General features: G+C 39.6%; 1 protein-coding gene across 3 annotated transcripts in view; it reads left to right on the forward strand.

Moving 5' to 3' along the window:
• CPVL (carboxypeptidase vitellogenic like) overlaps window positions 1-24767 on the forward strand; it is a 95192-nt gene that overhangs the window by 17111 nt on the left and 53314 nt on the right. For all 3 annotated transcript variants that reach the window (XM_084621344.1, XM_084621345.1, XM_084621346.1), the window contains exons 5-10: window positions 4655-4769; window positions 7392-7450; window positions 8045-8121; window positions 10691-10757; window positions 20092-20214; window positions 20515-20646. In XM_084621344.1, coding sequence (XP_084477470.1) covers window positions 4655-4769; window positions 7392-7450; window positions 8045-8121; window positions 10691-10757; window positions 20092-20214; window positions 20515-20646 — 573 coding nt within the window. The remainder of the gene's footprint in view (window positions 1-4654; window positions 4770-7391; window positions 7451-8044; window positions 8122-10690; window positions 10758-20091; window positions 20215-20514; window positions 20647-24767) is intronic.

Genomic DNA, 24767 nt, shown 5'->3' on the forward strand with positions numbered 1-24767 from the left:
GACGGGGTTTCCTAATTAAAGCAACTTTATAGAAACCGGCAACAGATTGAAGTGAGGTTGAAATGGTTATCACTTTTGTTATTGCTAATTAATTTTTTTGTATCTTTACCCACACTGTACTATTCTCTTCCTTGTCCTTGATCTCGCTAGCCTTCTTGTTTGTGACCTTATGTCTCCTGTATAGATTGGACTTTGTCAATCTGTTCCTTAGCTGAGAATTATTCCAAGCTCTAATTATGCCCATTTCATCATGTATAGGATAGAAAGCTTGTCATTGTAACTTTGTTCTCTTAAAAATCTTGGATGACCTTTTTTTTTTTTTTTTATGGGGAAAATAACTTTCTAATCTTGGCCTTCAGTATTAACTATTAGATTGCAGGGGGATTCATCTAATATTCTGAAATTACTAGAGAATATAGGGGAAGCTGTATTGAAATATAGTATTGAACCTTAGAGAGCTGATATTTTCCAAACTGTTAGCAAAATGAATCCCTTGAGAGGATGGATGACGTGTGCAATCTCCAACAGGTGTATATGGTTTATTTACTAAACTTCCCCCCCCCCCCAACCTAAAATCAACTAGCCCAGCTTTATATTATTTTTTTGCTCTGAGAGGATACTGATGTGCTGTACCAGCTTGTATGATGGAGTTTTAATTTTTAAATCATGCCCGTATCTAAAGGGGGAAGTGGCATTGAGACACATGGCAAGGCGATGTCACCAAGATTAGTTCCGTATCTCAGAGCATGGACTTGTGATAGTTAATAGTGATTGTATGGATTTGACTGACTTCAGAAAGTTTGCTTATCCAGACTTTTGTCACTGTTGAAAAGAAGTTAGTGTCTACAACTACTTAGTCTTCTATTTTAGATAGCTATTTATTTGTCTACAAAAACAACAAGGAGTCTGGTGGCACCTTAAAGACTAACAGATTTATTTGGGCATAAGCTTTCATGGGTTAAAAAAACACTTCTTCAGATGCAAATCTTTACATTTATTTGTCTAATCACTCTGCTCCATGCATTGATGTAACTGACTACTCTGACTCGTGCATAATATGTTTGGCCTTGTGCATTTTGGCTGTTTTGCTGTAGCTTCCCTTGTTGTGCTACAAAGCTGGGTGTTCACAAAATTAATATCTAGCTGTTTTGACTTTTTCAGGTGGCTGATGAGACATCTGGTCTCTTTCTCAAGAACTTATGTAAATAAAACTTACTTAGAGAGTTATACTCCTTATGTTCAGGTTTGCCAAGTAGTGTATGTTAGGATCTTTCCTGGCCCCGAGAAAGCATTGTTAAGAGGGTGAGGTATCGGAGGATTGTCCTGTTGAAACAAGAAAAACATTCTGCTACAGGGGATGTGGAAGAACTGAAGAAAAAATTCACAGAATAGTTGACTTCACTAAAGTTAAGAAAAGTGGTATCTAAATGCTTTGCCTTACATATTTACGAACTTTGCTTTTCAGGGTGTAACCTGTTCTCTTCCCATCCCCAAATTCAAAATATTCAGCAAACTATTCTTCCTTTAGCATTTCCCTTTCTCTTATCTTTCTCCACCCTTTACTTAATTTCATTTCTTGCTGTGCCAACCAATAGTCCCTGTTCTGTTGTTGGACCTCACTGAGACTTAAACACCTGCCAGTTTTCCTCACCCCTTGGGTATTTAGTAAGCAATTAAATGGGCCAGTTATGCCAACACCTCTAAAATGCTTAATATCCCACCGTGAAAGAGTAATATATGAAGTGTGGAAAGAATGTTATGTCTCAAAATTACTAAACCATCATTCAAGTCTTGTAAGGCTTCTCACTACCTCCAAGAGAAACCTCTTTCCTAAAGAGGTAACCTAGAACATGGCTGGAAAAAGCTGAAAAGTTTATGCTTGGATCAGCAGCTAGTAACATGAGGGGTATTTGGTCTAAAGCAAGCCAATTAATCTTAAATTGGTAAATTTTGCTTTCTGGTTTTTTTTGGACATATGATGCTTCAAAAGGATGTGGGGGGAGGTGCAAAGAGACTCTGGAATAGAATGGGCTGCACCTCCTGTGAAAGAATGTTCCAGCATCTATTGTTGCACAATCAACACCCACCCAGTGGGTGAAATCCTGACCCAGTTGGAGTTAATGGGAGTTTTGACATGGTCTTTAGTAGGACCAAGAATTTGCCCCAAGTCTTCAGGGAAACCGTCTTTTCCCAGACTAATTTTCTGATTTTAGAGGCACTGTCCATTTATACAAACCAGGGGCCAAATCCTCAGATGATGTAAATTTGAAATGCTCCACTGACTGCAATGGCATGAAGACAATTTATAGCTGCTGAGGATTGGGCCTGGATGTCTATAAAATGGGGCCTTAAGAAGCTCTGAAAAGAGTTACCAGAAAGAGAGTTCTGTATAATACAAGAAAAATGGCTTGTAGGTCATCAGCAGGCCCCTGTCAGGATGGATTTCAGAAAACAGTACAAATAATAAAATCTCAGAAAAGTGAAGTTAAATGGAGATAAAGTTGAGGCCATCAGGGCGACAAGTCCCATTGCATCATGGTTTTTTAAGCCTTATTAATAAGAGTTAACTTCTGAATATCTTAGGGAAAGAGAACTTTGCTCTTTGAATAACAATAGACAACTGCTAAGAGGGATGTGCTCTAACAATATTAACTTGTAAAATGGCTTTAAAATCCACTAATCCTGGGTGCTGTTGTGACACCCCACTGTTTCTACATTGAATACTCTTGTTAAATAACCTGCCATGTTCCCGATCCTCCTATTTGGATAGCATTATTTATATAGAATTGACTTGAGAAGGAGTCTCTAACGGAGGGTTGCTACTTAAAACTGGAGAAACCAGTCAACGGTTCTTTATATCTGTTACTCAAAAGAAGCATTTTAGTGCTGCAGAGTGAAAGAAAAATGTACTAAGTAGGTTTTATTTAAACCATCTAGAGTTAAACTTCTTAAACCTTTTTTGCTTTCAGCAAATTAAAAAAATGGCCTGTAGGGGGCACCAGAAGAATTCAGTGAACAGCTGCCACAGAAGTCCAACTGAATATGTACTCATTAATATCATCAGTAGCTGTCCTTAAATGATGTTTCTTCTGTTGGTAGAAGACACTTTATTAAAAGAGATTAGTGTATTTGGCACTTCATAGTGTGTTTCTAGGTTCTTCTGGCCTTCTTGATAAAGAAATGGTAGATTTAGGCACTTTTGAATATTTTTTGCCCTGGGTCCCATTTTCCAAAGAGGCACCTTTGAAGTCAGTGCCACTTAGGCTCCTAGGTTTGTCACTTTTGAAAATGGGGCTTAGACACTTTTGAAAATTTTGTTCTTAATGCTGGAGTTCTGGTGAAATCAAGAAAACTTTTTCAGAAATCCTATTCCTATTAAATTGTGATGGTCTGCTGTAAACCATCATGACCTTATGATACCTTCTGTTTTGAAAGTTTTTGCCTAAAGGGGGGAAAAAATTTAAAACCCTGGTGAAAATAGCTTAAACGTTTCCCTGCAGTACTGTGAGCCCAAATATTCTGCTAGTGTGAATAAAATGAAATCCGCTAGGAAAAGTTAAGTGAAACTAACAATGAGCATTTTTCAGTTCTCATCACCTGCTCCTCTGTGCCATACAATTGACTATTCTTTTCTTATTGTTATCTTGTGCTCCCCTTGTCTTGATCTGTTGTCTTACACTTGGATTTTAAGCCCTTTGAGGCAGGGACTGACTTTTTGTTGTGTTTGTACATGGAGGCCCTGATCAATGAATAGAGCCACTAGGTAGGATTGCAGTGCAAATCATGAATAATGATAACTACTCTTAATTCTCTCCCCCGCCCAACTCCATGTTTTTCTGCAACCCACTATGTCCTGGCTACTTATCAAGTCTCCATTTCTTCCACCTGCTCCCAAGATAAGTCCCAATCATTCTTTACTTCTTGAATGGCAGGCTTTGAAACCTGCCTCTTCATGTTCACCATTTCTGAAGCTTGCCCATTGACTGTTGGTAGAGGCTGTCTGGCTCTCCCTAGCAGTAGCTATTTTGGGAGCAAACATCCCCTATAGACAAATCATCCATACAAGAATGAAACATCCGAGAGATCTGTAAGACACTCGGGGTATATCAGTATTGCAAGCTGAGAGGTATGATTCCCAGCCCGGGTAGACAGACTCGTGCTAGCTTAGCTGTAGCTAGCCTGCTAAAAATAGCATTGTGGACACTGTGGCATTGATGGTGGCTTGCACTAGCCACCTGAGTCGTGCTTGCCCAACACCTTGGATTTGAGCTCAGGTGGCTAGCCCAAGATGCCACCAGTGCTATTACATCCACACTACTCTATTTTCAATTTGCTAGCATGAGCTGAGTTAGTGCAAGTCTGTCTACATGTATGGGGAATCACATCTTCTCAGCTGCAGCATAGACAGACCCTTAATGATTCGGAAAGGCTAAAACCAATTCTTGTCACTGAGGGTAACAAATAATGTGTATTTCTTTTCACACAGGACAAGTCTACACTACTGCACTGCATAGGTGCAGCTGCACCAATGTGGTGCGTCTGGTGAAGATGAATTATGCTGACGGGAGAGCACTAAGTTACATTGACTTAAGCGGTAATGTAGACCAGCCCCTCATGTAATGGTGTCTATTTCTCTTGTCTCTTCTTTAAACAGGTGCAGCCAGAGAATGCCCCAGTCCTTCTTTGGCTCCAGGGTGGACCAGGAGGAACATCAATGTTTGGGCTTTTTGTTGAACATGGACCATATGTTGTCGACAAGAATCTCAGATGTAAGTGTTGCTTGTGTTCTGTGAATTCTGGAGAGACGTTTTTTTTTTTCTATTACTTAGGCTTGGTCTACCCCCACTCTGAACTCTAGGGTACAGATGTGGGGACCTGCATGAAAAACCTCCTAAGCTTATCTTTACCAGCTTAGGTCAAAACTTCCCCAAGGTACAAAATATTACACCCGTTATCCTTGGACTGGCCGCTACCACCACCAAACTAATACTGGTTACTGGGGAAGAGCTGTTTGGACGCGTCCTTCCCCCCAAAATACTTCCCAAAACCTTGCACCCCACTTCCTGGACAAGGTTTGGTAAAAAGCCTCACCAATTTGCCTAGGTGACTACAGACCCAGACCCTTGGATCTTAAGAACAATGAACAATCCTCCCAACACTTGCACCCCCCCTTTCCTGGGAAATGTTGGATAAAAAGCCTCACCAATTTGCATAGGTGACCACAGACCCAAACCCTTGGATCTGAGAACAATGAAAAAGCATTCAGTGTTTTACAAGAAGACTTTTAATAAAAAATAGAAGTAAATAGAAATAAAGAAATCCCCCCTGTAAAATCAGGATGGTAGATATCTTACAGGGTAATTAGATTCAAAAACATAGAGAACCCCTCTAGGCAAAACCTTAAGTTACAAAAAAGATACACAGACAGAAATAGTTATTCTATTCAGCACAATTCTTTTCTCAGCCATTTAAAGAAATCATAATCTAACACATACCTAGCTAGATTACTTACTAAAAGTTCTAAGACTCCATTCCTGTTCTGTCCCTGGCCAAGACGACTACAGACAGACACAGACCCTTTGTTTCTCTCCCTCCTCCCAGCTTTTGAAAGTATCTTGTCTCCTCATTGGTCAGGTGCCAGCAAGGTTACCTTTAGCTTCTTAACCCTTTACAGGTGAGAGGAGCTTTCCCCTGGCCAGGAGGGATTTCAAAGGGGTTTACCCTTCCCTTTATATTTATGACAGCCTAAAACTTAAATTGGTATAGCTGTCTGGTCAAGGGTGTGAAAAAACTACAACCCTGACTGACACAGCTATGCTAACAAACCGCCCAGTGTAGATGCAGCTCTGCTAACAGAAGAATGCTTCTGTTAATATAACTATCATCATTTGGGGAGGTGGTGTTCCAACACTGGTGGAACAAACTACTTCTGTTGGTGTATACTGTGTCTACACTAGGGGGCTTTGCCAGCATAGGCTCTGTTGCGTAGACATAGCCTTTGCTTTACACCTTGCAGTGAAGAGTTTTAACATACTTATAGGCATGGAATTATTTTATCTTTTCTGTATGCTGATTGCTGTGCATGTGTGACCCAGAGCAATTTTTAATTTTGTCCTTTTGAGGTAATTTGAAAACTATTCGGTTTATCTTCTGATACTGTTCGTTTTGTACATATTTGGGAATGTATTTCAACACAGAAAGCTAAGTAAAGCTTTAAGAAAGTTTTAAGAATATAATTTTTAAAAACGTATAACTTTCTGGTCATCTTGCTACCAAAATAAGCCTTCTCTTTTCATTCAGCGTGGAAATAACCATTGTTTTGTGAAAAGTGTGGGAAGTAGAACTGAACTTTTTTCTTTCTTTATTTCTTTTTTTTTTTAAAGGAAAGGGCTTAGATTTTAGCATGCAACATAAAGAGTTGCATTGAGCTTAACTCCTAAACATACAAAAGTAATGGGAGTTATGCAATTGTCTGTCTTTGGAAGGATGAGGGTAGAAAATGGTTAAATCTCAAAAATGCTGGTTCAGATAGACCCTGATCAAGCAACATACGTGCATGATCCTGTTGAAGCTAATGGAGCTAAGTGTGTATTTTGCTGGATCAGGGACAGAAAATGCAGAAGACCTGTATGCTTTGGAAATCTGATTGAATCGTACTAGATCAGACTTGTAACATGATTTGACTGGATTAAGAACATCCCTTCTTGAAGTACTTCCTTGATTCTCCCAGATAGGCAGAAGCATATGAAACTGTTTAAAAAAAATTGGTTTACTTTAACTCCCTAAAAATTGGAATGTCCTGCTTTTATTATTAGGCTTTGCCATACAGGAGATTTGCAGCATGGCAGAGTGATATATTTTTGCCTCACAATAGGTTGTCAGAATTTTTTAACATGAACAAAACCATGTATTTTTCTCTAGCCTCATTCTCGGAAACAACTGAACCAGTTTTGTCTGAAACTTTAGACTGATTTTAAAAAAAAAAATCGATCTTTTCTGTCATCAGCCAAGGCAGACACAGGGCATGAAAATTTCATCCAGAATGGTTATTCTGGCAAAGTTATAAGCAACTGAAAACATGGACTTATAATGGGGAAGTGTCAGGCAACCTTAATAATGGGTGGTGCTACCAGCCCCATCTATAATATGGAATGTACTGGCAAAATACAATAGCTTGTTTAGTTTTTTCACAGCCATATTAGTATCAAGTATTATGGCTGTTTCCAACCTGTGCCATTGAAATAGTTATAGGAACATGTTTATCTTTATCTGGGATGGAGATAAATGGTGAGAACTTTGTATTGCTATTTGCTAGTCCTTTTCACAGCATAACTCCTTGATTATATAGCTTAAGTGTTGATGGCTAACAGCAATGCCTTTTCTATTAATAGTGTTTAAACGGAAGTTTCCTTGGACATCTAAATTTTCCATGCTTTACATTGACAATCCAGTAAGTACAAAATATGAAAGTGTGTGTGTTAGGTGTATTGTCTATATTGTAAAGTTAACTATGTATACTTTTAAAGTGGTGCCTTGATAATTCTCCTTTCAGGGTCCATTCTTAAACCGTTTTCGTGGTAATCAATTCTTTAGACCTGTAGAAGAAGAGAGACAGAACTACATGTGACAAATGCTAGTTGCATCACTTTGTGTGCAACTGGAAGACTCTCTTCATTCTACAGTGTGACGGGGTGTAGTATAGACTGATTTACAAATTACTAACAATGTGCACTTAAAAGCAATTTTGCTTTTTATAAAAGGATCAAGGATATATTCCACTCTTCTCGTACTTGCCAAGAAGAAAGTTTGGGTTTATTTTGCACCATTGGGTGAGATCACTAACTCAGAAAAGAGCATAGAATGTGCAAAAATAAAGTTTCTTACTTTTTAAATGCCCTAATTAGTTTTAACCTAATTTACAGTTTTTTAATTGAGAGAAACCATATACTTTACAGAATCTTGGTTTGCCACATGGCAAAAAAAGCGTTAAGGAGCTAGAAGCAATTTTGTTCTCAAATCCCATGATTTTTCATTTCATTATCAGGTTGGGACTGGCTTTAGTTTTACTGATGATACGGGATATGCAGTAAACCAAGATGATGTAGGAAGAGATTTATACAGGTAAATTGTGCCACCTTACTCCATTTCTTTCTTTGTGTTCATTCCTGTTCATCTTTATGTCCCCAAAGCTAGCACTGCTGACATCTTGTGGCCAGCTTCTAAAATCATTTTAATGAGCATTTACAGATAAGAATTGTTTTCTTCCTTTTTATTTCAAGGAATTTTTACATGACATTAGGATCATATGTAGTGGATACACTTATAGTTCATTCTAGTTCTAGAGAGATTCCCAATTTGAGCATATATGGGGAATATTGCTGCATTCAGTAACCTCTCTAGGGCAGGAATGAACTTTAAGTTCACTCAATGATTTGTTTCAGTAACCAGTATATTTAACAAAACAAAATTTTAAAAAAAGCACTTAAGGAGAAATTAGTGGAGGGGGAGGGATGGGGACTCAAAAAGATGAGGGAAAAATTGCCAGCCTGAGTATGCTTCTGTACCTTGTCCTGATCCCTGTAACGCCTAGATGTGGGAAGTAGGGGCCATAACAGAATTTCTTGAGCTTTATTTGTTCTTCATGTCTTGCTCCATTCCTTTGCGCCCTATACTCTTTATAGCCACTTTTGGTTAAATGTTTCCTTGATTTCTGCTCATGCTCTTTAAAATGGCCTCCCCACCCCCTTCTTCAAATTGCTGGTTTCCAAATGTCTGTCTTAAAAAATTCCTCTTGCTAGGCAGCCTCTTGTCCTTGTTGTTCCCAGTCCTTCATCAGTAAACTGTTGCCAGAGGTTCCTCAGCCAATACACATTGCTAAAGAGAGCAAAGTAAATCAAGATTTAGACTGTGATCTCGCACTGAGAGCTGTAGAGGGGAACCTCAGTGGGGTTCCATGAAATCGTGGGGTTCTGCTTGCATGGGTTTTGGTGCTGGAACAGGGCTGGAGAATCTTAATAATTTATTCAGAATGGGTGGCCTGCCCCTGTAGAGAAGGACCTATTGCTGAGAGGTTTTTGTGTGTTTGTTTTTATGTCCTACATAGAGTAAAAATGTAATCCTACCCTTCCACTGGTCCTTTTGCAGAACAGAATCTTTAGAAGGGTGGAAGACTACACCGAATACCTTGTATTAGGAATAGTTGCTTTACCACAAAATCTGGTGAGGGATGCATGTCTCTCTCTATTCCTAAGCATTAGAATTTGATCCTAGAGGGTGCTGAGCACAGAAGCACACACTTTGCTGTTCCAGGCTGAAGTGCTCTGCTGAGTTGGGCCAGAGTGCGTAGCACCTGGCTTGATGAAGCTGCAGCTTTTTCTTTTCCTCTGAAGCACCAAACCTTTTTGTTTGTGTTACTCCCATAGTAAATATTTTACTTCTTTAACTGGCAGACATCTTTGCTTTAATATGGAATTCAAGAAGTAATTTCATACATTTTGGAACTGTCTTTTGTTGTTAGCTTTTTCTCTAGGACTTTGTTACAAATTCCAGCTGACCTTCTATGTGGCTATTTACTGCAGGCATGAGACACATCTCCTTTTGCATGACATGTATAAAGAGAGGCTAATTCAAAGCGTCCATTGTTTATAGCTATTTTTTAGTTCTTTTAGCTTCAGGCTTTCCAAGCTGAAGAACAGCTAATCAAAGGGTAGTGCAGAAAACAGATTTCAGCTGTCCCTTTATAGGTTTCACATTTTTCATGCATCCCACCCTCTTTCCTGCAATTCAGAGGCGAGGGGAAGGAAGGAAGGTCTAAAATCTTCATCAGAAATTTGGGTCTAGTTACAGGAAATTGAGCAGTAGTGGTCAATTTTTTTAGCCGCCTATGAAACTTCAACCCTCTCATTTTTTATTTATTTATTTGTTGGTGGTGGTTGCCTACTGTGTTAGCAACTTTACTCACTCTTATAATCTTAGTAATGGACCCTTGTACCTTCAAAGTGTTGGGAGCCCAGTTACGATCACAGTGGTGTCTGTAGGTTATTCTGTGGCACCGCTTCAGAGGGAAGACCGCACCCTTCTTAGCTTGGGCATAAGTCAAAGGCAGTTGCAGTTTCCTCTTTCTGCCTTCTTTGAAAGGACTGCTTTGTTTCCTTTGACAGTGCGGTTTATAGCTTCCATGGTTTGTAGACCTAGCTTCATCAGTTGAAACTGTCAAAATGAAGTTCCACTGAGATTGAAGTAAGAAAACTAAAGTTAGTTAAACTTAAATGCATGGGTGGACATTATGCAAACTTCTCTCAAATGATTCAGGAATTTCTAAATATCATGGTGTTTCAAAAACTTTTACTCTCTAAGGGTCAATTTAAAAATGCTATGACCTGTGATCTCTAAATCTGCTGCATTTTCCAGAAACTCTGTGAACACTGGAGCAGAAGATTACTCAGTCCAGAACTATATATTTGACATGCTCATTAAATGAAGAGTAGGTTTAAAAACAAAAAAACCCATAGACCCTAGTGATATGAGTTTTCTAATGGAGAGAGTATTAATCCTAACAAACATATCCTATAAAACTCCATATGGGATTCTGCTGTGTATTTGGAGTAAATCTACTTTAAAATGATGTTGCTTAATTGGGGTGAGGTTAATTTCCATGTAGTCCTGATTTATACTTTTATTTATATTTCAGTGCACTCATCCAGTTTTTCCAGCTATTTCCAGACTATCAGAAAAATGACTTCTATGTTACAGGAGAAGTGAGTTCAGATAACTTTTTATTTTACTTTCAAGAAAACTGTCTATCTTCATAATTATTTGTGAACATGAAGAATAAATCTTCAGTGCCCTTACTCTGACAGCAGAGTACTTAGAGGCCAGTGAGCAGAATGATGGGCGGGGGAAAAGAAAACATTGACTCTTCTCAGGAGAGGAGTGAAGTGGAGCAATCACTTTTTCTCATGTAAAGCTTGTAGTCTTTCTTAGCAGACTATAAGCTTTTTGAAATATACTGTAATTCTTTAGGTATACCAATATCTGTTTCTTACCTTTTATACTGGCATATTTCACTCTTAAATATACACTTTTCACTTTCTGTCCTTACTGCTTCAGGATGATCAAATAGTAACTTTAAAAAGATGTGTATATTTCTCCTTTATGTATATCCAGGGAACAGTAGGCACATATATCCTTTTCTTAATTTTATATATCCCTTTCCAGACACTGTTCTGAAAAACAGTCTGTTAATGGGATCTTTCTCTTGGAAGTATATGGAAACAAGTCATCAGCTAATTTCCCAAAACATACTGTAGCTAACTTTTGGATGGAAAAGCTTTGGTTTATTGTTTCCATACACACTGCATTCATACTAGTAAGATTAAGGTCCTGCAAGGATCTGATCTTTCTAACTGCAGCGCTTTCCTATGACTTATTTTTGCTTTAACACCATGAAAAATTAATGGCAAACTTTTGCACACCTTCAGTTTCGTAACAGTAGTTTCCCATTTTTGCAGCAGGAACTTTTAATTTCTCCAATGAGACAAATTTCAGTCTTGAATGGAAGCATCTAGTGAACTTTATTTTCAGATGATGCTTTTTGGCCATCTAATCTACAATTTTAAAATGCAGAAAAAACAACTTTGAAAATGACATGGGAGGGGTCCATGTTTAATTTCCCTTAAGGACTTCATAATAGATTTACTCAGTCAACAAATAAAAATATGGCTTTCATAACTTTCAGCCCTGCATACTACACAAGGGAGCTAAAAGCCCTGCTTGCTTTCTTTGGTTTGTGCATAACCAACAGAAACAGTAATTGGTATGTAGCTAACAATTCAGATGCGTGAGCCAGAAAGCTTGAGCATAAGCTCACTCTCTCCTAGATGTCTGAGCTCTACAGTGCCCACTAGAAGTAAATAATAAAAACTTATTTAATCAGAGAGGTGTAGAATGAAGTCCTATCCTGTGTCCCTATGCACTTCAATCTGGCACCATTATGTGCCAGCTGAGTTGTCCAAAGTGCAGTCAGAGAACCAAATATGGCCTCTGGCTTTCTTTGTCCTGTAACTTCAAAATCAGGCAAAAACTGATCATCGGCAGGTTTTGTTGCTGTGGAACTCAAAGGCATTTCTATCAGTCTGTTAACAAAGACGCAAGTCCTGACCAGTATTGTGTGTTTGTTTGATGGCATGAACTCTACAGATCAGGCATGACACCTGATGAGTTGCCAGTGCACCACTCGCTGTGTAAAGTTTATTTGCCCTTAAGCTATGTTAAACCTTATTTATTATTAATAATTTTTATAACTGCCTAAAACTTAAGAAATAGGTCAAGAAATTAAAATATGTCCATGACTAGTTCAGCTCCTAAGAGAGACTGTGTGTGCAGAACAGGTTTTTTTCTTTGGGGTTATAACTATTTTTATCTGTTAAACTAAAAAGTTTGTAGGCTTTTTTTCCTCTCAAAAACCTTTGTCCATTTGATATATGACCCATGAAGATACATGTACCAGAACTTTAATTAGTGCATGCCTCTAAGCTGTATGACTAGGATTGAATAAATGTCTGTCTTCCTAGTCTTTTCCTCCACCCTGACTTTTCGAGCACACCAGATGGCTTTAATGTCACTAAAGAGAGAGAAGTGTCTGATAACACAGGGCTCAAAAGTAAAACCTACTTAAAAAGAGTTCCATCTGCATTTAATTAATCTGCAGGAATCATTATTTTTAAATGTTCTTGTGAATCACTGCCTCTCCATGGCAAAGATTCCCAGAAGCACTGTGCAGTGTAGCTGAAAATGTGAAATATAGTGAAAGCCTACTGCATATCAAAAGAGCACCTGCATACAATTCACAGTGACTGAAATTAAGGGAGGGGAGTGATTTGCTCTAAGAGAAAGGGCAAGGGTGCTTAGGGCTGTGGCATGCAGCAGGAAAGGGTCTAAACATTTTTTATATTGTTACACATCTTTTCAGTTTTGCAAGTATGTCCTGCCTCAAGGCTCAAACACAAATGAAGCAGGAGTCTCTTAGCCAAAATGGAGACTAAATGTATAAGAAAGGCAAAAGCCTGGCTCGTCTCATCCAGGTTCCAGAATGGAAGAGAACCAACTCTATCATCCTTTCTTCCTTACTTCAGTGAGTTTAGCTCCAGCTATTTCCCAGCAGAGCCTTCCCAATTCTTGCAACCAGAATCCAGCCCCAACTCTTTAGTACGTCTTCGTGTGGTATGTTGATAGGAATACAAGCAGGCTTAGCCTCCTTACTCTGCAAATCGCTATGCTCAGAGCAAGCAACTGGTCTTCCCTGCCAACCTCTGGATGGGGATTGGACTCCTCTATCACAGGGGCCATGTGAGGTCAAATTAATAAATACCTTAGGAAACATTAAGTTGTCACTTAAAAGTAGGAAGAGAATAGACTAATAGTAATGTGGGTCTCTCCCATGCTGAAATTCCTGTAGCCCTCCACTGTTAGGTTGGCAGGCAGAGAGCTCTTATGTGACAGAAGGATAGTGTGTGAGTGTAGATACTAATCAGGATGAGGAGCAAATGTCTTGAATGTCTGGTATCCTAAAAAAATTCATGTGTATGGTTCTTCATGATGTCTATGGCTGAAGGCAGGTAAAATCTCTTGGCTTGGCTGTAGATATTTTGTACAAGAACCATATGTAGGCTTACAGACCATTGAGATTCCAAGTGCAGCCTCACCATCTTCTGTCCAAGCTGCTTATGCTTCTGGAGATCACAATTAAACCCCAGAGGCCTACTGGCACAAGGAATTTCCAGAATACAGAAAAGTCGGAGTGTAGATTCCCTCTCTTGCAGATAACCATCCGTGAATCAACTGGCACTCTGGCTGGGAGATCAGATATGCCTCTGTATTTGGAGACCCTTTCTGAGCTTGTAACTCCTATTGTTTTTCTATTGTTCATTCTTCTGTATTGTAGATGTCATATTTAAATAAAATCACTAGTACTAATGATGACATACCAAGATAATGTTGTGGTGTCATGGTTTGTGATCAGCTGCTAGGTATTTGCATTTGGGAGCCCTTTTCTTTTCTAGGACAGGAACTTTCAAACTTGGGTGCCAAATTTAGGCACCAAAATCCACACTTGGGCACCAGTCCACGGCATGATGACTGAGCATATGAAACTCCTGTTGAGCTTCGTAGGGGCTGAGGGTGTTCAATATGTCTGGAAATGCCCCCTTTATTTTTCTATTTGTTGTAGGGTTTTCCAACACCCATCACAATTTCAGTACCTCCCAGGTAAATTAGGTCTGCATGAAGAAGTTCTGTAGGCTGAGTCTTCTGCTCCTCTCCCTTTCCTGACTAAGGAGGCTCTGTGTGGGATATATTTGATTGTAGTTTTACATTGTGCTCAAATATGACTCTAGGTATCTGAACTTGAGTGGCTAAAGATAAAAGTTTTGACCCTAGTCCCTGACAGTGCCTATTTTCTTCAGCAAGAAATCTGGTTACACACTTAATGGCTCTTGACGGGCTTTTGTGAAATGAGTAAGTGGCTGAAGTCCAGTTACTATTAGTCTGACATTGCAAAATGAACTATGGTATTTTGCATTCCTGTTGACCACCTGGATCCATATTCCAAAAGTTGAGTGTACATCTAATACAAGCAATCATCTATCACCTTTGAGGTTCCTAGGTGAGGAATGAGAGATTCAGTACCACCACTGCCTGTATTATACACATGGACTGTCTTTAATGCTGTTACTCTGGCACCTTTATTAACAAGCACTCAATGAACTTTAATACTGTATTGTTCCTCTGTTCCTTCTGACTGGCCTTGATTCTCTTTAATCATAAAGCTTGAGGCATCATGTAAGGAGAATAGTGTTTCAAACTACTTAAACTCGGAATCCTTTCTGAAAGCTGTTTAAGTCTTTATTCAGCCACTTAAGGACTTGACTTTTAAATTAAATAGAATCAGAAAGCTGTCTCTACATATGAGCCTACGACAGATTGCTGTGTTGTATTAAATTTGGTTGTGCTTGCCAAGTTTTGTTAACTATTGTTAGGATCTGATTTTAAAATTCTGTACCAAAGTCCACTTTAATTTCAAAAGGACAAAATTCTGTTTTTATTGTGGATTATTGGCTCTGTGCATTAGATATGAAATAGGTAAAAACAAAGTGGCAAAGTATGTGGTGGGACATAAAAAGGAGTGTCGGCTCCGGGTCAGATTTTCAAAATGAGGCAGTCTGAGCTATCAAATTCTTGTATGAGCAGTTTTTCATGCTTACATTTTTGCACATGCAAATTGAGTAGCTGGATGCCTAAAACTTCACGGAAGTGCAACTTACATGTATACTTCAGTTTTTGCTCATGTAATTTTGAAGTTATAGCCTTTTTGAAAATGGGACTAAATGAATTGTGGAGTGTACCTACAGTATGAGTTACTGGTCTACTTTATAGTCACTGGCATTATAGAAAAAAGCTAAGTGCTGATCTCTGGAGACATCAATTTTGCTTAGAACAGTCATGCCTTAGGTTAAGTTAGTTGCTGGTTGCTGTAATATTTTTTGGCATTTAAGGGAAACTTGCAATTTTATTTTAAAAATATAATACTATAATCTACTTGTAAAAAAATTGCCAATAACTTCTAAAATGCCCATATTCTCATAGTCTTTAAGGTCAGCAGGGACCATCATGATCATCTAGTCTGACCTCCTGTGCATTGCGGGCCGCAGAACCTTTACAGTTTATTTTCACTAAAAGTACTGGTGTTGCCCTTTTCACAGTAACTTCATAAGAGAAAATAAACATATCATGCTTCAATTAGTCTTGCTTAAAAAAGAAGGTAAAAGAAAGGCATGGACTTAAGAGGTTTAGGAATAATGGGATACAAGTTAAAAAGGATCCTGGAAAGCTATTTTCATTCGTGGTGGGGGAGGAATACAGAAAACCAAACTGGGTCTTGTGCTATAACAAGTCAACCTTCAAATGAACCACAGTCAGATGGGTGAGGAGCTCTGTGCTTGTTCCTTCTCTTGTCTGTTTAGGCATGCACAGAGCAGTGTGCTTTTAGGGCTTTTGCAAGCCATGTGCTTGTGAACATGCAGTCATTCACGTACGTGCCTCATTGAAAAGGGGATATTTCAAACAAATCTGTTGGCAACATAAGTTTAGAGAGATTCTCTATGAGGAAAACACTTAATATTTTCTTGTTTGTTTGGATTGCATGCTCTATAGGGGAGGGACTGTATGTACATGGGGTAGTGGTCTTGATCTCACTTGGGCCCTGTAAATGTTGCTGTAATACAGTAGTAAATAATGTGTGGGCCTAAACCAGACAGTACATTGGCTTGTTTGTTTTTTACTCTTCTCTGAACTGTATTTTTTTTCTGAGGTTCTTTTTGAGGAAAATCTGTTTGCACGTACAAGTGTGTTGGCAGGCTCTTTGGTCTATAGCAAAAAGAAAAGGAGTACTTGTGGCACCTTGGAGACTAACCAATTTATTTGAGCATGAGCTTTATTTTCTATAGCAGTGGTTCTCAACCAGGGGTCTGGGGCTCCCTGGGGGCCATGAGCAGGTTTCAGGGGGGCCATCACGCAGGGCCAGTGTTAGACTTGCTGGGGTCCAGGGCAGAAAGTCAAAACCCCACCGTCTGCAGCTGAAGTCTGAGCAATGGGGCCCCAGGCAATTGCCCAGCTTGCTACCCTCTAACACCGACCCTGGGTTTTATATACAGAAAAACAGTTGTGGCACAGGTGGGCCATGGAGGTTTTTATAGCATGTTGGGAGGGGGCTTAAAAAGAAAAAGGTTGAGAACCCCTGTTATGTAGATTATAGCTCTGGGAACCATTCACTATTCAGCCAGCAGGAGGGGCACAGTCCATCTGGCTTTTCAGTAAACAAGCACTATGTATTTTAGGGTCCGTCTAGAAGAAGCAATATGGTAGCTATTATGTCTGCTTCATTTAACTTTTAATTGAAGAATTTGAGTGACATTTCATGCCAAATAGTCTGGGCCCAAACTTTGTTGACAGTATGGCTTTTCAGATTATAAAGCTATACATTTCTCTGTCTAAAGTTTCTCTATTTCTAATTACATTTCTCTCCCTGCTCCCCCCACCCATTTCCCTCACTGTCTGTTTGGTCATAAAGGTCTGAGGTGAAATCCTGGCTTTTCTGAAGTCAATGGCAAGACTCCCATTTAGTTAAATAGAGACAAGATTTCACCCTTGGCCTATGCATAAAGTTGAACCTCTTTGACTAAATTGGCTTAAATATAATACTTGTAGTCAAGCTTGCCCTTGCAAGCTAAAGTGATAGAACACAGATTTAACCAGATGTGTGTCCATGCAAGGATTTGCATTGGTGTAATTCACTAGTGCAAGTTTGGGCCCTTAGGCTGTCTGTTTTTTAAAGAATTCCATTATGTAGGTAGGTAATATTTAGAGACCGCTCTTTTGCCTAAAGAAAAGGAGTACTTGTGGCACCTTTGAGACTAACAAAATTATTTGAGCATAAGCTTTTGTGAGCTATAGGTCACTTCATCGACAGCATGGTAACTAACTATATCTAAAGAGCTGTGGCAGAGTAAATCCTCTAGCAATAGTAACTGCTAATGCATGTGTAATTCTGCTCAAAGGACATAGTTTTCGTTATAGTTTTGTTCTCTGCAACTACACTGTCTCTGAAGGGGGCAGATTCCAGTTTGACTTCTTAGCTGGGGAAGCCATTTCTTTGCTAATAACAATTGGCAGGGGCATAATAAATCTGCAGAAATTTGTTTAAAAAAAAATTACAGGATAGTGTGGGTGAGACCGTACCTGACACTAGCCTCAAGAAGGCTAGTTTTATTATTCTTTGCACTTCAGGATGGTCTGTTTTCCAGTTTTCATAGGAATAGGTGAATAAATACAGCCTACGACACCGAGGACACTTAAACAAGTGTTTTTCATAAAGTAAAACATGCAGTCTGCTCTCTGTGGAAAAACGAAGATACTCTGTCAGTCCACTTGCCTACCCCATTACTCACCATGTGCTGTCCATTTCATTGAGTTAGCATAAATTTAGATTTCAGTCTTGCTGGATCATTTGACTGCAAAGGGTATAGTACACCCGTCTGGCACCAGACAAATATGTTACCACTGTAATTTATAGTGGTACTAAATAGTCCATATTTTACAATCTACCTGAAACTGTGCTATAGGAACTTACAGTGTTAGGTTTATATGAATAAGTAGACTTCCGACTAATACATTCATAGATCTGAGACACATTCTGTCTCTTCCTTCCTCTGAAGGTACGATGGAATTTAAATTTTTGTGTCTACTTCATGGGTTCTTCTGTTCTTCTCCTTCCCTAGCATTATGGCATTAAATATACTCATACAGTCTTATTATAGTTGAAAAGCTGTATTCAAAAGCCTTAAAGGTGGCCAGATTCGAGTTTAGCCTTGCCTCTAGATGCATGTTCCACAGCCAAACTCCTTCAACAGAGAAAATACCTCCTTTGGATCTTGCATGCTTATCCCATTGCTTTGTCAGTTGTTTGTCACAGAGGAGCCTTGCCAGGTCATGGATGAAGACAGAATAGCTGATGTACCTGGGACATGACTTGGTGGTGGGCTTTGGTGATCAGTCTTTGGGAGACAGAATAGGTTGAAGCTGATGGGTGATATGTTTGTCTGAAGGGGAAGGCTACTGCCTTTGCATTGCTTCCAGTTTCAGCCCCAATTTGTGATCAGATTCTTGTCTGAGAGGAAGGAATGAGGCTTCTTAGCAAGCTGAAGGCAAAAGGCTTTTTTTTGTTTTTGTTTTTTGCATCTGATGATGCTAATTATTGTTTAGAGTCCTCACGGTATTCTGAACAGGGGATAGATGCTTTTGATGGAAGGTCTGGGAGAGGGCAGGGGAAAGAGTGATTAGAGTACCAGGAAGTAGTATTAAACATGTATACCTTTCCTAAAGGTATTGTCACTGAGTCCCTACTTGGATTCAACATTTACGATCTCGCAGTTGCTCTGATTGGTGTCTATTTTAATCTAATTATGATTGACAGTATTGGCAATGCTTCTGTGTCAGATGAATCCAGGGGTCAAATTGGGAGGAAAAGAATTGTGGAATTCTTCCAAGCTCCACCTACAAAATAGGCCAGTTCTGACTCTCCAGAATGAGATGCTGCTCACAGTAGATTGTGCACAAAATATGATTGTGCATGCTATGAACTCTACTAGGCTAGCAGCTTGGCTCTCCCTTGATGGGGCTTGAGTATTACCAGTGGTTCTGCTGGAATCCTTGGCCTTGATTCTTGAAAGAGAAAGAAGGTCTCCCAAACATCTCCTGCTTGTGGCACCAAATGAGACATCACTCTCAGTAAATTGTGCAAATCTATGTCCTTGTCTACAGTATGCTGGTAAAATTATACCAGGAAAATCCTGTGGTGTGGTTGTAATTATACTGGGATGAAAATGCTTACACCAGTATAGCTTATGCCATTTCACTGAACTGGCATATATACTGTGATACACCAGTATAACTACCTCCACCCTAAAGCTTTTGCAGGCAGAGCTATGTTGATTTAAGAAAAAAAATCTCACTCCTGATTGATATAGCTGTGCCTGTAAAATGTAAGTGTATATCGAGCCTTAAAACATAAACATCAGTATTAACAATCTTAAATGGCCCTCTGAGTTAACGTCTATGTTAGGCACGTTACCTACCACCCTGTACCAGCCCAGTCCAACTCAAGGATAAACTTGACCAGGGCCAGGCATGAGATCATTAGCCAAACTATTTTAGAGTGGGATTTCTATGGGATTTGGATGTGCATTTTCCATTATAAATAATGGAAACGGGTGATTCCAACCCCTTAGGGTTTGACTATTTCAACCTTAATGTCTTAAATCATTTTTGATAATGAATTTATTTAAACTCTGTGTTCATGAGGAATAAATTAGCCGCATATCAGTGAGGGGTAGAAAATAAAGAATGGAAAGCTGCAGTAACTCTATGAAAGTGAAATAAAATATTGTTAGTTTGTCTAATGTAGAAATACTCAAGTTGTAATACACAGTAAAGCAATATTATTTCAAACTGAATCACCTACGATTCCATTCTCTCCAGTCTTATGCAGGGAAGTATGTGCCTGCTATTGGCTACTACATCTATACCCATAGTTCCAAAGCCAAAGTTAAGATCAACTTCAAAGGAGTTGCTATTGGTGATGGTTTCTGTGACCCTGAAATGGTAAACTTTACATATTTTTTTTCTATTCTTTTTGTACTTAATTAAATGGAGTGCTTTTCTCATATTACAGTCCTATCTAGATAAAAGGTAGTTGTTTCCCAAGTGACTTCCTAATGACTTTAAACCTTTAATATTTGCCAAATGTTTCCAAACATCAAGTTACTAGATCAATTTTTTTTTATTAAAATTTTACTCAGTTGAGTTCAGTGACTGATCTAGAATTTTAAAAAGGCGATCTTGGAAAAGTAAAATATGCCTTCCTAACCTATCAGCTTCCTTTCTTGTGTGCCTGTCTGGTAGATGCTGGGTGGCTATGCACAATTCCTGTACCAAATTGGCTTGGTGGATGAGAAGCAGAGGGAGTATGTCCAGCAGCAGACTGACCTGGGAGTAATTTATATCCAGCAGAAGAAGTGGATGAAAGCCTTTGAAGTACGTATCAGAGGCCCCCATGTTGGCCTTTAGCAATTAAAACCATCTGAACTGAGCAAGGGGTCAGAAAGAAGCATAACGAAGATCAGAAGTTTGATGCTGGAGAAGGTGCCCATTATAACATGGCGGGGGGAAGAGGGAGTAGGGAATGAAAAGAAAGGAAAAGGACTGTCCATAGAATTTGTTTTGGCCTCATTTAAAACAGAGGCTTTAGAATATGTTTATACAGTCCTGTCTTTCATTAACTGTTTTTGTTTCTTTAACTAAATGCTTACATGCCCTGAAGGTTTAACTTGCCCATGGAACTTAGAAGAAATGCTGTCTAGAGAGCTGCTGCATATACTTGAACGTGCTATTAAATCTTATATATTCAAAAATAGTGGCCGCATTTCATAGATGCAGTTAATCAGTGTCTGCAAGGAATATTGCTTAGTGGTTCGTGGATGCCCATGTTGCAAGATGTGTTGGCATCTAAGATTACGGAGCGCAGACGTTTTCTCTACACGAAGTACAGACGCCCCCCGACTATATGCAATCGTTCCATTCTGGAAAGCCTTGCATAACTCAAATTTTGCATAAATCAGAAACATATACCCGTACGTTACACAAAAATTTCCGCAACTCGAAAAGCCTGCTTATGGAACTTTCTCCATAAGTGCGAATTTGCATAAATTGGGTCTTGCGTAACCCGGGAAGCATCTGTAACTCATTGGAAGTGCATTATAGTAACTGTTCTGAGTTTATAATCTCTGTTGTGTGTTCTAAATAAGTAACTTTTCTTTTGTATAATTTAAGCATTATAATGGGAGAATATGCATCATATTTATTATGTGGGTATTTTCTGGTTAGACACTTTTAAAATACAGATAACACTTCTCACAATGTTTGCAAAATAGGATGAAAATAAGAAAATTGTTACTTTTTAGGGAAAAGATCTCCCCAGAGGTTGGGTAAGTAGCTTGGCAGTGGATTACTTGTGGGATACTCAGACACTACAGTACTGAGTGCCATATAAGTACCTAAGATTAACAGTTAAGCACTATAATCAAAATTTAGGCATGTAAATAGAAGTGGCTTGACACTTAAAGATGAACACCTGCAGCTCCCTTGATTTCAGTGAGAGGGATTGTTAAGCACTTCTGAAAGTAAACACCCTTCTATTTTAGTGGCTAAATATGGATGTAGGAGCCTAGATTAGGTACCCAGCTGTGGAAGTCTTGCACTATGTAAATACTAGAGGTTAAAATTTTGAATCATCTTTGGTCACAAGGTGCCAATTTCAAACTTGTGACTAGTGGAAACTTGCTGTATCACCATTCAGAATCAGCTAGCTTTGCTCATGAATGAAGAACACTGTGTGGGGAAACTGGCACAATGGCTACTAACAGTGTCCATCATGCCAGAAAAGTGTACCAAATATAAAAGTTTGAACCTGTTTCTCAGCCCCACACAAATAGAATGCTTGAATCATAATATTTATAAGATCCTTTATCTTAGCCTGGAGGATAAGGTTTCTTCAACACCTCAGAGGCCGGGATTTACTCTTCAACCATAGACTCATAGAATATCAGGGTTGGAAGGGACCTCAGGAGGTCATCTAGTCCCACCCCCTGCTCAAAGGAGGACCAATCCCCAATTAAATCATCCCAGCCAGGGCTTTGTCAAGCCTGACCTTAAAAACTTCAAAGGAAGGAGATTCCACCACCTCCTTAGGTAACGCATTCCAGTGTTTCACCACCCTCCTAGTGAAAGTTTTTCCTAATATCCAACCTAAATCTCCCCCACTGCAACTTGAAACCATTACTCCTTGTTCTGTCATCTGCTACCACTGAGAACAGTCTAGAGCCATCCTCTTTGGAACCCCCTTTCAGGTAGTTGAAAGCAGCTATCAAATCCCCTCTCATTCTTCTCTTCGTAGACTAAACATCCCCAGTTCCCTCAGCCTCTCCTCATAAGTCATGTGTTCCAGTCCCCTAATAATTTTTGTTGCCCTCCACTGGACTCTTTCCAATTTTTCCACATCCTTCTTATAGTGTGGGGCCCAAAACTGGACACAGTACTCCAGATGAGGCCTCACCAGTGTCGAATAGAGGGGAACGATCACGTCCCTCGATTTGCTGGCAATGCCCCTACTTATTAAGCCCAAAATGCTGGTAGCCTTTTTGGCAACAAGGGCACACTGTTGACTCATATCCAGCTTCTCGTCCACTGTAACCCCTAGGTCCTTTTCTGCAGAACTGCTGCCTAGCCATTTGGTCCCTAGTCTGTAGCGGTGCATTGGATTCTTCCGTCCTAAGTGCAGGACTCTCACTTGTCTTTGTTGAACCTCAGAGTTCTTTTGGCCCAATCCTCCAATTTGTCTAGGTCCATCTGTATCCTATCCCTACCTCCAGCGTATCTACCACTCCCCCCAGTTTAGTGTCATCTGCAAACTTGCTGAGGGTGCAATCCACACCATCCTCCAGATCATTTATGAAGATATTGAACAAAACCGGCCCCAGGACCGACCGTTGGGGCACTCCACTTGATACCAGCTGCAAACTAGACATGGAGCCATTGATCACTACCCATTGAGCCCGACAATCGAGCCAGCTTTCTATCCACCTTATAGTCCATTCATCCAGCCCATACTTCTTTAACTTGCTGGCAAGAATACTGTGGGAGACCAGTGTCAAAAGCTATGCTAAAGTCAAGGAACAACACGTCCACTGCTTTCCCTTCATCCACAGAACCAGTTATCTCATCATAGAAGGGAATTATATTAGTTCGGCATGACTTTCCCTTGGTGAATCCATGCTGACTGTTTCTGATCACTTTCCTCTCCTCTAAGTGCTTCAGAATTGATTCCTTGAGGCCCTGTTCCATGACTTTTCCAGGGACTGAGGTGAGGATGACTGGCGTGAAGTTCCCAGGATCCTCCTCCTTCCCTTTTTTAAAGATGGGCACTACATTAGCCTTTTTCCAGTCGTCCGGGAGTTCCCCCGATCGCCATGAGTTTTCAAAGATAATGGCCAATGGCACTGCAATCACATCCGCCATCTCCTTTAGCACGCTCGGATGCAACGCATCAAGCCCCATGGACTTGTGCACGTCCAGCTTTTCTAAAAAGTCCCGAACCACTTCTTTCTCCACAGAGGGCTGGTCACCTCCTCCCTATGCTGTGCTGCCCAGTGCAGTAGTCTGGGAGCTGACCTTGTTCATGAAGACAGAGGCTAAAAAAGCACTGAGTACATTAGCTTTTTCCACATCCTCTGTCACTAGGTTGCCTCCATCATTCAGTAAGGGGCCCACACTTTCCTTGACTTTCTTCTTGTTGCTAACATACCTGAAGAAACCCTTCTTGTTACTCTTCACATCTCTTGCTAGCTGCAACTCCAAGTGTGATTTGGCCTTCCTGATTTCACTCCTGCATGCCTGAGCAATATTTTTATACTCCTCCCTGGTCATTTGTCTAATCTTCCGCTTCTTGTAAGCTTCTTTTTTGTGTTCAAGATCAGCAAGGATTTCACTGTTAAGCCAAGCTGGTCGCCTGCCATATTTACTATTCTTTCTACATATCGGGATGGTTTGTCCCTATAACCTCAATAAGGATTCTTTAAAATACAGCCAACGAGTAAGCTACCCAAACAGTTCTAATCTGAAACCCTGGCCCAACTGACTTCTGGATTTCTAGGGCTGATGTCAATAGGGCCAGGATTTCACCTCTAGACACTAAAGACCTGGTCCTGTAAAGTTCTGCATACCATCCATTTCCACTGTGGGATAAAGGCTCATGTGTATTTTGTATTCATGCCATAATACAGATGAACTAAATAGGTTGAATAACAGGGTGTCGCAAAAGCTTGTGTATTTGTCATGGGAAAATAAACTTTGAAGTTAGCTTTTGTAACCTTGTAGTAAAAAGTTATTAGGCCATGAAGCTGATTTACACCAGCTGGGTATCTAGCCCATTAATTTTTGTCTCAGTGAAAATGAAGAAACATGCCAGCTCCCAAAGTGAAAGAAGAGGTTTAACCTATCCACTTCAATATGTTTGAAACATTTCTGCATATTCTACTTGCATATTGTATCTGTACAAGAAATACAAGTTACTACAACAGTTACTACAATTGCTTTAAGAG

Source organism: Lepidochelys olivacea, assembly GCF_965140295.1.
Source record: "Lepidochelys olivacea isolate rLepOli2 genome assembly, chromosome: 2".
NCBI lineage: Eukaryota > Metazoa > Chordata > Testudines > Cheloniidae > Lepidochelys > Lepidochelys olivacea.